Genomic DNA, 13,844 nt, shown 5'->3' on the forward strand with positions numbered 1-13,844 from the left:
GGAATCACACCCAATCTGATCCCGCCACACCGAGGAATAACACTAAGGGGGTGCAACAGAACAGAAAGGGAATGGAGCGGTGAGGTCTTCAGAGAATGCTGAAGGTAGACTTTTGGGCTAGGGCATGGTGCCCCAACAGACAGGACTGAAAAACACTCCTAAAGGCCAACAAACAGTCCTTGAACTAACTACAAGTTTTTCTTTCTTATTGTGTTTTGTTTTGGTCATTAGTTTGTTGTTGTAGTTGTTTTGTCGTAGATTGTTGCTTATTTTTGCTCTTTCTTGTTTTTGTGCATGTTATTATCTCCACAGCTCTGTCTAAAATAGGGTGGATGAACAACCTGGAGGAGAAAACAATGGGACCGACAGTTCCGGGGGGACATGGGAGAGGAGGAGGTTGGGGGAAAGGTAGTGGTATCAACAAACCTAGGGACAGGGGAACAACAAGTGATCAAAATCGGGAGTGAGGTAGGTTTAGGAGGCCTGGCAGGGCGTGATCAGGGGTAATGTAACCAAGAGGAATTACTGAAACTCAAGTGAAGACTGAGCATGATAGTGGGACTAGAGGAAAGTCAAAGGAAATAGAGGAAAGAGCTAGGAGGCAAAGAGCATTTATAGAGGTCTAAATAAAGGCATGTAAATGTGCAAATGTATTTATGTATGAGGATGGAGAAATAGATCTATGTGCATATATTTAGTTTTAGTATTAAGGTAGCAGATGGACATTGGGCCTCCACTCAAGTACTCCCTCAATGAAGAATACTTTCTTCTATTAAATAGGCATTCTATTATGCTCACCTTCCCTACACAACTGCTGAAGACAATGCAGGTGAATAAGTAAATGTGGTGAAGAAAGCTGATGGTGCCTGGCTATCAAAACATATAGCATCTGGGGTCTTAAAAGCTTGAAGGTAAACAAGCGGCCATCTAGCTCAGAAGCAACAAAACCCACATGGAAGAAACACACCAACCTGTGCAATCATGAGATGTCTAAGGGATCATCAGAACTAAAAACCATAGTGAATGAGGTGGGGAGTGCAGAGTGGGGGCCCATTTGTAGGCCACTGAACAACCCTTTACAGAAGGATCTCGAGGAGGAGATGAGCCAATCAGGGTGCGATGTAGCAACGATGAAACATACAACCGTCCTCTAGTTCCTAAATGCTTCCTCCTCCCCCACTATCATGATCCCAATTCTGCCTTAAGGATATGGCTAAACCAGAGGATGTACACTGGTACAGATAGGAACTGGAAACTGGTTCAGATAGGAACTGGAAACACAGGCAATCCAGAGTGGATGCTCCCTTCAGGACCAGTGGAATTAGTGATACTGGGAGGGTGGAGGGAGGGTGGGTTTGAAAGGGGGGACCAAATACAATGATCTACATGTGATCTCCTCCCTGGTGGACGGACAACAGAAGAGTGGGTGAAGGGAGATGTCTGACAGGGCAAGATATGACAAAATATTTTTTGAATTATCAAGAGTTCTTCAGGGAGGGAGGGGGAATGAGGAATTTATGCCAGGGACTTAGGTGGAGGGCAAATGTTTGGAGAATGATGAGGGTAATGAATGTACAAATGTGCTTTGCACAATTGATGTATGTGTCTGGCCTTGGCACAAGAAACTCCATTTTGAATCAGGCGCTTCCATTTTAGTTCTTGAAACTTACCCCTAACTGGCCTCTCACTCCCTTCGGCCTCCCCTTCTCTTTGGTAAGCCACAAATGTCCAAAAGTGCATGTTTTCACTCAAAGGATGCTTGCTCAGCTTGTTTGTTCAACTCCTACCCAATTCCCAGAAAAAGTTTAACGACTGTTTCTCCTTTTTAGAACCCTTCTGTAAGCACGCGCCCCCCCCCCCCAGCTGTGCCTACCAACAGGGGGTATAAAAACCACAGCAAAAATTTCCCACGACGCGGCTTCAATAGCTCAATACCCTTAGTTGCTGAACCCGCCTGCAAACTTCGCAATAAAGCCTGATTCTAAAACTTCGTTAATTGTATCTCTGGTTCTGTTTCGCGCCCAAATAAACCTTATAATTTGGTTCCGAAAACCGGAAGAGGCGTGTGGCTCCCCCCTCTTTTAAGGGTCTCCTGAGAGCCCCCCTCTCTCCCCTAAATCTCAAGGACCTTTAGGCGTGGCGCTTACCTTCAGTGCTCGGGCGCGTTCAAAAAAAAAAAAAAAAACAGTCTGCAGCTGCCCTGGTGAGTTTCTTTTTTTTTCTTTTCTCCCTCTCCAAGCTTGGTTTCGGTTTCTTGAGCTCCGCTGGAGTCTTCCCGTTCAAGACGCCGCCGTGCCGGGAATTCTCCTTCTGCCGACTCCAAGGGTCTTGGGGGAGTGATCGTCCTTGAGACGTCTTGCCAATCTGTCCCTCCTTCCTTCACCGCCATCCCATGAAGGACTCACTTGGGGACGCCCGGGTGCCTCCTGTCTGGTCTCACTCACCCGGAAACTAAAACCTTGTCTTTGCTCTCTCTCCCTCTCTATCTCTCCCATATTTGTCTCCCTTCTTATGTGACCTGTCACCTCCTGCCTTGACAGTTATTTTCTGGCATTCCTACCCCTAACGGGACTGTTGGCAGTAGGTCTAGTCGCAGCTGTCCCCCCAGACTGGACTAACCCTCAGAGGGTTAGCCTAGGGATGTTTCACCTGACTGTGTGTTTCCTATTCACACTTCTGCAGTGTCTGTAAGCTGAATCTCTTTATCTCCTCCTCCCTTACTCTCACCATGGGTGCGGGACAATCCAAAATTTACTTCACGACTCCACTGGGTTGTCTCTTAAAATTTTTTTCTGGCCTGGGGTACACTCAGACCTTGTGAAAGAAAAAAACTTGTTTTTCTCTACCAAGTTGCCTGGCCCCAGTACCACCTTGACAACCAGTCATATTGGCCTCCGACTGGCACTTTCGATTTCAACGTTCTACAGGACCTGGACAATTTCTGCAAGAGGACTGATAAGAATTCTGAAGTCCCCTATTTGCAGGCTTTTGGGGACTTGCGTTTCTGCCTGACCTCTGTAGCCATTGTTCCACCCGCCAAATATTATTAGCCCGGTCCCCTCAGCAAACCCCCCCCCCCCCGTTATCCAAATTCCTGAAGAGCCAGCCGAGATCCTCAGCGTGCCGCTCCCACCGCCCTATCAGTCCTCTCCGCCCACTGCTCTGGCCGATCACCCACCCAATAGCTCTCCCCTGTCCTCACCAGTTGCCTCTCATACCCGTTCCCACATCCCTCCCGCTGCCCTTTGTCCGCTAAGAGAGGTTTCAGGAGCAGAGGGGCTTGTTCAGGCCCACGTCCCTTTTTTCTTACAGGACCTGTCACAGATAGAAACCCGCCTGGGCTCTTTCTCGGCAGACCCCTCTAAGTTTATTAAGGAATTTACTTACATTACTAGAACGTATGATTTAACCTGACATGACATGCAAGTAATCCTTGCTTCTACCCTTACCGCTAAGGAGCATGCACGAGTCTCTGATGCAGGTTGCCAGCTAGCAGACAAGGACCACGCCATCAACCCAAATGTCCCCTTAGGAGCAAACATCATTCCCGCAGAAGACTCTGGTTGGGATTACCAGCCTGGCCGGGGGTCCGACCTTCCCCACAGAAACCTAATGCTCAGGTGTCTCATTGGGGGCTTAGAAACAGTTTCCTGCAAGGTTGTCAACTATGACATAAATAAGGGAAGTCACCCAAAAGGCAGATGAAAACCCTGCTCTCTTTCTTAACTGCCTCCAGGAGGTACTCACAAAATATATTCATTTAGACCCAGGGTATAAGAGCGGGGCTTCTATCTTAGCCTCTCACTTCATCTCTCAGTCAGCCTCTGACATCAGAAAGAAGCTGAAAAAGGCTGAGGAGGGCCCTGAAACCCCTATACAGGATCTGGTAAAAGTAGCGCTTAAAGTTTTCAACACCCGGGAGGAGACGGCTGAGGCCACTCGCCAGGCGAGGGTCCAACAGATGTTTAGTCTCCATTCCCAAGCCCTGGTAGCAGCCCTGAAGCCGGCAGGTAATCCTGTCCATCACCACGCTCCCCAGGGGAGCCAGCGCTTACCACCAGGAGCCTGCTTCAAATGTGGCCACGACGGCCACTGGGCAAAAGCTTGCCCCAACCCCAAGCTTCCTTCCTACCAAGCCCTGCCTGCTGTGCAAACAGCCGGGCCACCGGAAGTTGGACTGCCCGACCCTGCCTCTGCCCCTGGTTCCACAAAGCCAAGACGCCAAGATCCCGGAAACTCTAGACACAGAGCTGCAAGGTATGGAGTTGCTGGGGTTCATGGACTGAAGAGTCCCTGGCTCCTCGACTCTGGTAACCCTCGCCGAGCCCAGGGTCATGCTCCAGGTAGCGGGTGAGTCCATCTCTTTCTTGGTGGATATGGGGGCTATCTATTCTGTGATCCCCTCTCACTCAGACCCTACCTTTCCTTCCCAGATCTCTGTGGTGGGAATTGACAGGTCCCCCTCAACCCCCAGACAAACCCACCCCCTGTTTTGCACATTTGACAACACTCCATTTTCACACTCCTTTTTAGTTATTCCCTCTTGCCTGGTCCCCCTACTAGGCAGAGAAATTTTGTCTAAATTAAAGGCTACTATTTCCTTTTCTAACCCCTCAACCTCCTTTAGCCTCCTGATGGTCATGCTTACCAGCCAGGACCCCATCACTTGCACTCCACTACCCTGTGATATCTCCCGTTTGCCTGAAGTGTCACCGGAGGTATGGGACACAAGTACCCCCTCCATTGCTTCCCACCACACCCCAGTATTAATTAAACTAAAAAATCCTGAAGTTTACCCCAACTGACCATAGTTTCCTATTTCCAAAACCCACCGATTAGGTCTCAAGCCCATAATAGACAGGTTACTAGAGCAAGGTTTGCTCACCCCTGTAAATTCACCCTGCAACACTCCTATTTTACCAGTAAAGAAACCCAATGGACAATACCGCCTTGTGCAGGACCTCTGCTTAATCAATGCTGCAGTAGTCCCCATCACCCCTGTAGTCCCTAACCCTTAAACTCTCCTTTCACAAATTCCAGCGGGCACTACTCATTTCACTGTCCTAGATCTCAAAGATGCTTTTATAAAACCTATTCCTATTCACTCAGATTCTCAGTTTCTGTTTGCATTCACGGGGCATGATCCTGTTACTGACTTAGCCCAACAGCTTTCCTGGGCCATTCTCCCACAAGGTTTCCAAGATTCTCCCCATCTCTTTGGACTAGCTCTCGCCAAAGATTTAATACAATGTCCCCTGCCTCTGTAGGTTGTATGACAGTATGTAGATGATTTGTTGCTGTGTTCTCCCTCTGAATCTGCTAATGTGTCTGCTGCCACTACTCTGCTAAACTTTCTAAACTCCAAAGGGTATAAGGTGTCTCCTTCGAAGGCTCAAATAGCGCTCACTGAAGTCACGTACCTTGGCCTGTCCATCACCCCTACCCACCTGGCAATCACATATGTCTGGATCAAAGCTGTACAAGCTCTCCCTGCTCCCCAGTCTGCGTCAGAAATCTCATCCTTTTTGGGTCTAGCGGGATTTTTCAGGCAGTGGATCCCTAGCTTTTCACTTTTAGCCAAACCTTTGTACCACGCAGCCAAAGAATCCCCCTTACCTCCCCCCAAATTGTACATCGTTCATTCCTTCTGCTACAAAGAGCTATCTGCACCGCTCTGCTCCAGCCCTTGCTTTACCAAACCCCTCTAGGCCTTTCCTTTTGTACACAAATGATAAACAGCAACTAGCACTGGGAGTCCTAGTGCAGCCTATGGGTTCTTCTCCCATCCCAGTTGCATACCTCTCCAAACAATTGGACCCTACTGTCTGCACGTGGCCACCATGCCTTCAAGCTCTCGTAGCCGCTGCTGAACTAACCATTGAAGCTAGAAAAATTAATTTATTATAACCCCTCACTGTATTTTCCACCCACCATCTCACTGACTTTTTGTCTCAGCAAACTCTTCCCCACTTGGGACCCTCCCGCATTCAACTGTACCATTTACTCTTTATAGAATACCCCTCAATAACTCTATCACATTGTGGATTGCTTAATCCAGTTACCCTCCTCCCTGCTCCAGAACAGGTCCCCATACAAACTCATTCATGTGTAGAAGTTATTCACACTTTCCAATCTCCAAGACCTGATCTCACAGATTAGCCTCTGTCAGATGCCGAGCTCACCCTGTTTGTAGATGGAAGTTCGCTACTGAATGACTCTGGAAGCCGACAGGCAGCTTATGCGGTGGTAACGTCTTCAAAGATAATGGAGGCAGCCCCGCTTCCCACAGGCACCACCTCCCAGCAGGCAGAACTGGTCACCCTCACCAGGGCCCTCACGCTAACCAAGGGACAGGTTGCAACATATTCACTGATTCCAGGTATGCATTTTTGATCGCACACACCCATTGCATGTATGGAAGGAACGAGGCTTTCTTACCACCAAAGGAACCCCAATTATAAACGGGCAGCTAATTGCTAAGCTATTAAAGGCCATCCTTTTACCCCCCAAATTAGCCATTATCCACTGCTGAGGACACCAAACTTCTAGTGACTCTGTAGCTAAAGGTAATGCCTTCGCTGACTGTACTGTTCACTCATTAACACAGGCTCCTTCTCCCGCCCCTAGTCCAGCATGCTTTCTGTCCTCCACTTACTCCCCGACCTACACAGACCAAGAAAATGTACAGTATTGTGAACTTCCTCAATGGGAAGGGTGGGTACACAAAAACCACCTACTCATCCTCCCAAAGTTACAGTGAGAGACTATAATCACTGACATACATAATTCCTTACACATTGGGCCTAAAGCTTTATATAAATTTTTAAGCCCCATCTTTCACCCCACTGGGTTATGGGGCACCATCAACACAGTCCACGCAAAATGCAATGTTTGTGCTCTTTCCAACAGCCAAGGACCTCAACACCCTCGTAAACAGCTCCATCAGATGCAAGGGCACCTGCCAGGACAAGACTGGCAGATAGACTTCACTCACATGACAAATCATAAGCAGTTTAAATATCTCCTCACTATGGTTGACACATTTTCAGGATGGATTGAAGCCTTTCCCATCTCCTCTGAGAGTGCAGACATAGTCGCCGCTCACCTTCTTCAAGACATAATTCCTTGCTTTGGCCGGCCTGCTTCAATCCAGTCAGACAACGGCTCGGCCTTTATATCTAAGGTACAACAGGCAGTAAACACTTTACTGGGCATCTGCTGGAAGCTCCACACAGCATATCACCCCCAATCTTCGGGTAAGGTCAAGCGAGCCAATGGTCTCATAAAGCAGCAGCTTACCAAACTCTCTAGAGCTGCGACTTTCTTGGCCTCAGCTATTACCCTTTGTTCTTACCCATTTGCACGCGGCCCACCGGGAGCCGTCTGGCCTCAGTCCATTTGAAATACTCTATGGGCGACCCTTCCTCTTCTCCCCTCTCCCTCCCGGCAACAACCCTCCATTAGCCTCATATATACCCTACCTGTCTTTACTCTGCAACCTCCTTAGACAACACACTAACTCCACTATCCCTGAACCTTCTCCAGCCTCTCCCAACCTCCCAAGGTCAGTACACCCTGGAGACGCTGTGTCAATTTAATCTTTAACACCCAAACCTTGGGCACCCCGGTGGGAAGGTCTGTACACTGTCATCCTCACCACTCCCTCGGCCGTCAAGGTAGTGGGCCTACACTCTTGGATACACCTGTCCAGAGTCAAACCAGCAACCAAAACTAACCATGACCCCAAGTGGTCTGTTCAGTCTACTGGCCCTATGTCTCTGCCTCACTCGCCTCACCAAGCCAGCCAGCTAAGCCTAGCATAACTTCCCCTTTCACCTGGAGATTTTTTCTCACTGACAATGTAACTAACCCCCAATATCGCCAGCATCACCTATTCACAGGAGAAAGTTATCTCCTAGCCATGGCCGATTGCCCGGTCACCAATTGTTCCGGTCAAGTCTACCTTAATTACACCTCATTCAAACACAGTTCCAACTCCCCAAATGCGCACGTTCTCCCCAAACCAACTTTCCCCATTGTTTGTTTTTTATATGACCAAACCTCTAACCCCGCTTGTGCACAAAAATGGGTAGAAGAAAACACAGGATGCCCCTGGAAGTCCTGTAATATTCACCATGATCACCCCTACCCTACAACCAAATCCCACCGGTTCTATTGGTCAGGAACACAATTCACCTTAACCAGTCAAGGGATCTGGTATTTTAACTCCCACAGCACATACCCTAATGCTAGACTGTTCATATGGAGGTCGCTAGTCCAGGTCCAATTCACCATCTACTGTAATATTTAGATCCAAGAACATCAACTTACTAACAAAATTTCTAAACCTTTTGAGTCTCCCTTCTCCAGGCTCACCCTGCTACAGCAGGGACTGGCCATCGCCAACCTTGGTGGATTAGGCAACCTTTCCACTTGCTTCATGTGTGCAGCCCTGGAACGCCCTCCTCTAGCAGCAGTCCCAGTTCCCACCTGGTCATCTTCACTTACGGTCTCCACCACGCAACCCGTAACTATTCCCAATGTCGCTGTGTACTTCACACCAGGGTATGCACAGGTGCCAGTTTGTTACTTAATGCATCCACTCAGCTATGCAACACCACAATGCCACCTTCCCAGCCAGTAACAGCACCAACAGGGTTTTTCTTCTGGTGCAATTATACACTCACCAAACATCAGTTCCACTTCTACCCTCCTGAGCTTACCCGTCACCTTAGTTCCGCAGCTTACTGTCTACACCCCAGCTGAATTCCGGACCAAATACACCCAGACACATAGTCACCATAACAAAGGAGCAGTTTTTCTCCCAGTCATGGTAGGCCTTTCCCTAGCTTCGTCCGCAGTTGCGGTGGGAATGAGTGGTGGCACCCTGGGACACTTCGTTACCACAACCAATCAGTTAGCCGAACGCTTTCAATTGGCACTTGATACCTCTGCAGAATCCTTAGCCTCTTTGCAAAGACAAATAACCTCTATTGCTCAAGTTGCCTTACAGAACCGCCGTGCTCTAGACCTCATCACAGCAGAGAAGAGAGGAACTGCCTCTTCCTCCAGGAGGAATGCTATTACTACATCAATGAGTCAGGAGTTGTGGAAACCAATATCCAGACCCTCAATAAACTAAGCTGTGAGCTACAAAGCACCAGACCCCAAACAGATGGGACCTCTTCCTGGTGGAACACTTTCCTGTACTCCTTCTTAGCCCCCATACGTGGACCCATAATTTTAGTTATAATTTTGCTTTTAATCGCCCCTTGTCTTATCCAGCTCCTGCAAAGCCGGCTCCGCGACATCACCCAAGCTGTAGTTCACCAAATGATGTTACAATTATATGAACCTCAACATGAATTTTTCTGGGACCCTCAATATGAATCTCTCCGGGAACCTCGATATGAATCCCACCGTCCCGTGCCGGGCCCAGACTCCCAGTACTCTGCCTGAAAACCCCCACTCCCCTGCTCTTCACCTACTACCAGCAGGAAGCAGTTACAGAAAAGACTTATTGTCATCCCTTTTCCCTGTAAGGTGGAGTCTAGAATGTCTGGCCTTGGCACAAGAAACTCCATTTTGAATCAGGTGCTTCCATTTTAGTTCTTGAAACTTACCCCTCACTGGCCTCCCCCTCCCTTCTGCTTCCCCCTCCCTTTGGTAAACCACAAATGTCCAAAAGTGCATATTCTCACTGAAAAGATGCTTACTCAGCTTGTTTGCGCAACTCCTACCCAATTCCCAGAAAAAGTTTAACGACTGTTTCCCCTTTTTAGAACCCTTCTGTAAGCATGCCCCCCTACCCTCAGCTGTGCCTACCAACAGGGGGTATAAAAACCACAGCAAAAATTTCCCATGACGCGGCTTAAATAGCTCAATACCCTGAGTTGCTGAACCCGCCCGCAAGCTTCTCAATAAAGCCTGCTTCTAAAACTTCGTTAATTGGATCTCTGGTTCTGTTTTGCGCCCAAATAAACCTTACAGTACGTATGGATTGTGATAAGAGTTGTATGAGCCCCTAAAACAGGATAAAAAAAAGAAAATTACATCCTGAAAAAATAAAATAAACTATAATGGAAACCGGTTAGTCTAGGTTGACTAGAGAAAGAAATCCAGAGACCTTTATATGTGTGAAAGAGAGTTTTATATTAAAGAGTAATTGTATATTAAGAAAACATCCAGGTCCAGCCCAGATCAAGTCCATAAGTCTATTAGCCCATATGTCTGATACCAGTCTATAAATTCCTCTGCAGACCCATGCAACACAAGTGATGATGCTGAATGCAGGAGGATCATAGGCCTGTGGGCGGAAAGTCCTGTGGATCTACTGGAGGTGGAAGCATCTCTAGAGCTCTGGCTGGCATCAGTGTGGCTCCATGTAGCTTGTCAACAGGAAGGTCAAGCAGAAAGAGTGTGTGTCCCACCTCCAGGGAGGAAGACAGGAGGTTACCAGAATCCTCAGAAGGCTATGTCCACATACAGTTATCTTTGGCTATGACCGGATTGACTGGCTAGTAGACTCCACCCCTTCGCTCAAGTGAACAGGAGAGTATGTTAAATGCCACAGTTGCTTTCCCCTGAACTTTTTGAAGCCTCCTTGTGTGTGTGTGTATATATATATATAATTTATATATATATATTTATATATAAAATTTTTGTAGAGAAACATGCATGGTAGTTGAGTAAGGTACAGTGTGTAAAGACATTTTATCTTATATATATACATATGCTTTCATTTTTGAAAATGAGATATTTGCTAATCATAAGATTCTGAAATTACTTTTGCAAGTAGTAATTTATCTGAGTTCTCTTTTTTGATGTTATTGTTCAGTATGTAACTCTGCCTATGGAATCAAAGCACTTTTTTGTAGTGTTTTCCATGGTGTGATACTCCCTATTAGTCCTATTCCTTACTTCAAGTTATGAAAATGATATCACTGCACATAAAATTGGGTAAAGCCATGTACAATCATTACTTGGAGGCTAACTCTAGCATAACACTAACTCTAAGTACTTTGAAGGTAGACGCTTCTCAAGTTGGATGTACTCTTGGACAGGAAATAATTTTTGTAGAGAAACATGCATGGAAGTTGAATAAGGTACAGTGTGTAAAGACATTTTATCTTATTTATTTTTGTTGTTATCTCTAAACATTTACCATTGTGTGGTGGTGACAGCATTGCTTGGTAAAACATGACTGGATGTAAGTTTTGTAAGCCCTTCCTTGTGGAAAGATTTTCCCTCCATTAACAATCTTGGAAAATAAGACCTGTTTTTAAGGGAAAGGATGAACTTTCCTTTACAAGTGGCATGGCTGACATGATCTACCAGTTCATCACTGATATTAAGTATGCATAAAGCAAAAATCACAATAATAAAATACAGGCTGGACTCATATCTGAAACAAAACTTTTAAGTTGAGCACAATCATGGGAAAATATTACTTACTAAGACTGTGACTGGTGTCTCTTCTTCATTCACAGATTCCTGAGATTTTTCTTTTTCAGGCACATCTTTCTCAGGTGGTTCTTGCTCCTAGAGTGAAAAGAGACAGCCAAATAAGACATGGTTTCAAAATAGCAAAGTCTTAGATAAAATACTTAAAGGCAATTAACAATAGACAGGCCTGTAAGAGGAACAATAACACTACTGAGATATAAACATTTTCTTTTTTTTGAGATACAAACATTTTCAAGTAAGCAACCATTCAAGATCAAAAGGCAGTATTTATGACAAAGCTTAAAAGGGGTAGAAAAGAAGGAAAGAGGGAGGGATACAGGGGAACTGATATCAAGGAGTTCAAGAAGAAAGAAAATATTCTGAAACTGATTGTGGTAGCAATTGTACCTTATTGCTTGATGTGATTAAACTAAGGAATGTTATGATGTCTGTAAGAGCTCCCAATAAAAGAATTTTTAAAAAAGAAAGAAAAGAAGAAGGAATAAGGAGGAAGTGGGATAAGTGATGGTACACAGCTAGGATTGCAATCAATGAGATGAAATATGATGTATATGAATTGTTAAATGTAAAACCGATGGTCTACTCTGTAAACTTTGACCCAAATTATAATTGTTTGAGTCCGTTCCGGATCATGCAACTACTTCCTCCAACTCTCCTGAAAGGTAATCCTGCTGGACTGTGTGGCCCCTTCCCCACACCTCACAAGGCCAGATCTGGACTGTACAGTCCCTTCCCTCAGTGTTCCAGGAAGTGGGTCTGTGAAAAACAACATGATTTACTCACAGACCACATCGTGACTCAGACTCTGCAACTGCAGCACCAGAAGACCTTCCTTACCCTTATTAGTACATATGGCCTTGGCTCAAGCCCTGAATATGTTCCACTGCCTCACTGCCAGGTGCGACTTCCCTGACCTAATTTGTTGGGTCGAGGAACCTTCTCAGGAGTTCAAGATGCTCCTGTCCCTTTCTCTGTTCTCCCCTTCCTCCCGGGAGTTCTTTCCCTGCCTCAATAAAGCCTTTCTCAACTTCACATTCCTGGCTGAATTCTATCTCTGTTCTGCATCTCTGTTTTCCACCTCTCAATAATAAAACATAAATACTTAAGGCAAATCGTACTTAAAGTTTTTGAGAAGTAAGCAGAAATACATATTGATCTTTAACAAGGAATGTAAGCTGAAAGAAGAAGAAAAAATGAAAACTCTTCAGGAAATACGAGTAAATAAATATTAAAGACCAAAGAAACTAGTAAAAAGGTTTGATATTTTGCTTTGGGGATGTGTGTGCTTTGTTCCATCAAGGAACAATTTTCTTCTCCTTTACACTAACTAGAAATCACTAAACTACTGTTTTACGCTAAAAGTTGGCATGATGCTATAATGAATCCTGAACAAAATATCAAAAAGTAGCATAATAGTTTCTAAAATAAGACAAACATAAATACCATTGGAGTCCTTAATATGAGGTAAACTCACTTTTAATGTTTGAGGAGTAAAAACTCAGTCAAAAAAGTAAAATTTGTTGTGGGGAATAATTTTAATGGAAAAACCTCTATTTTGATATGGTTATTGAAGCCCAAATTAGAGGCAATGCTGTCACTACCAATTAGAAGAGCTTCTTTAACCCATCCAACAGAAATTTAAGGACATTTAATCTTATCTAATACAACTGTTAAAATTCAAGAGTGGAGAAACCTGAACTGCTATGTGAAATAAGGACTTGAATGTTTCCAACATAACTGATTTTGTTAAAATGTGAACATAAATAAAGCATAAACATAGGGAACCCAGTTAAATGGAAATAACAATATTTGGGAGACACAAAAGAATGAACATATAACAACTTCCAAAAGTAGCAACTACTTCTCCAGGAATTTTCCAAAGTCTTCTGGTAAATAGCATCAATCCATTTTGTTTTCACTAACCTAAATAGAGCCTAGGATTTTGCACTTTTATCAAGATCCCAGGAGATGGCAGTGATGCTGATCTCACATAGCCATTCTTTACCAGGGTTCCTTATCTCAGTTCTAGAACACAAAAGGTGCTTGAGTCACTGTTTCCTCAAGTATATCAAAGAGAGTATGTAATTAGCACCCTTGACAAAGGAGAGGATTTGATTCCTTGCAAGCAATGCGTACCTGTGGCTGAAGGCTTAATTATTTTGAGGAACTCTGGCTGAGAACGATTAGCTCAGAGAATGCTAGCAAAAATAAAGATTGGTTTAGTCCCTGAAGAGACTAGCTTTACAGATAAAACTTGGTGCAATGACCATCTTTAATTCTAGTCAGTCTTGTATAATATATTTAATGAATTATCATTTGTTAACCAAAATATTCATGTACTATCTGCTATGTACTCAATAAATATTTTGATGAATAAA

At 45.0% G+C, this 13,844-nt stretch overlaps 1 protein-coding gene across 2 annotated transcripts in view; it reads right to left on the minus strand.

The window, feature by feature from the left end:
- The window catches only part of SPA17 (sperm autoantigenic protein 17), a 55,751-nt gene that overhangs the window by 12,177 nt on the left and 29,730 nt on the right, over positions 1 to 13,844 (minus strand). The window contains exons 4-5 of one of the 2 annotated variants that reach the window (XM_075527906.1): positions 11,455 to 11,541; positions 10,200 to 10,430 (exon numbers count right to left, since the gene is read on the minus strand). In XM_075527906.1, coding sequence (XP_075384021.1) covers positions 10,299 to 10,430; positions 11,455 to 11,541 — 219 coding nt within the window. In that variant the 3' untranslated portion in view covers positions 10,200 to 10,298. Of the gene's footprint in view, positions 1 to 10,199; positions 10,431 to 11,454; positions 11,542 to 13,844 lie in introns of those variants that run through there. The other variant, XM_075527905.1, reaches the window with a different exon arrangement.

The sequence above is a fragment of the Tenrec ecaudatus genome, chromosome 12 (assembly GCF_050624435.1).
Source record: "Tenrec ecaudatus isolate mTenEca1 chromosome 12, mTenEca1.hap1, whole genome shotgun sequence".
Taxonomy (NCBI): Eukaryota; Metazoa; Chordata; class Mammalia; order Afrosoricida; family Tenrecidae; genus Tenrec; species Tenrec ecaudatus.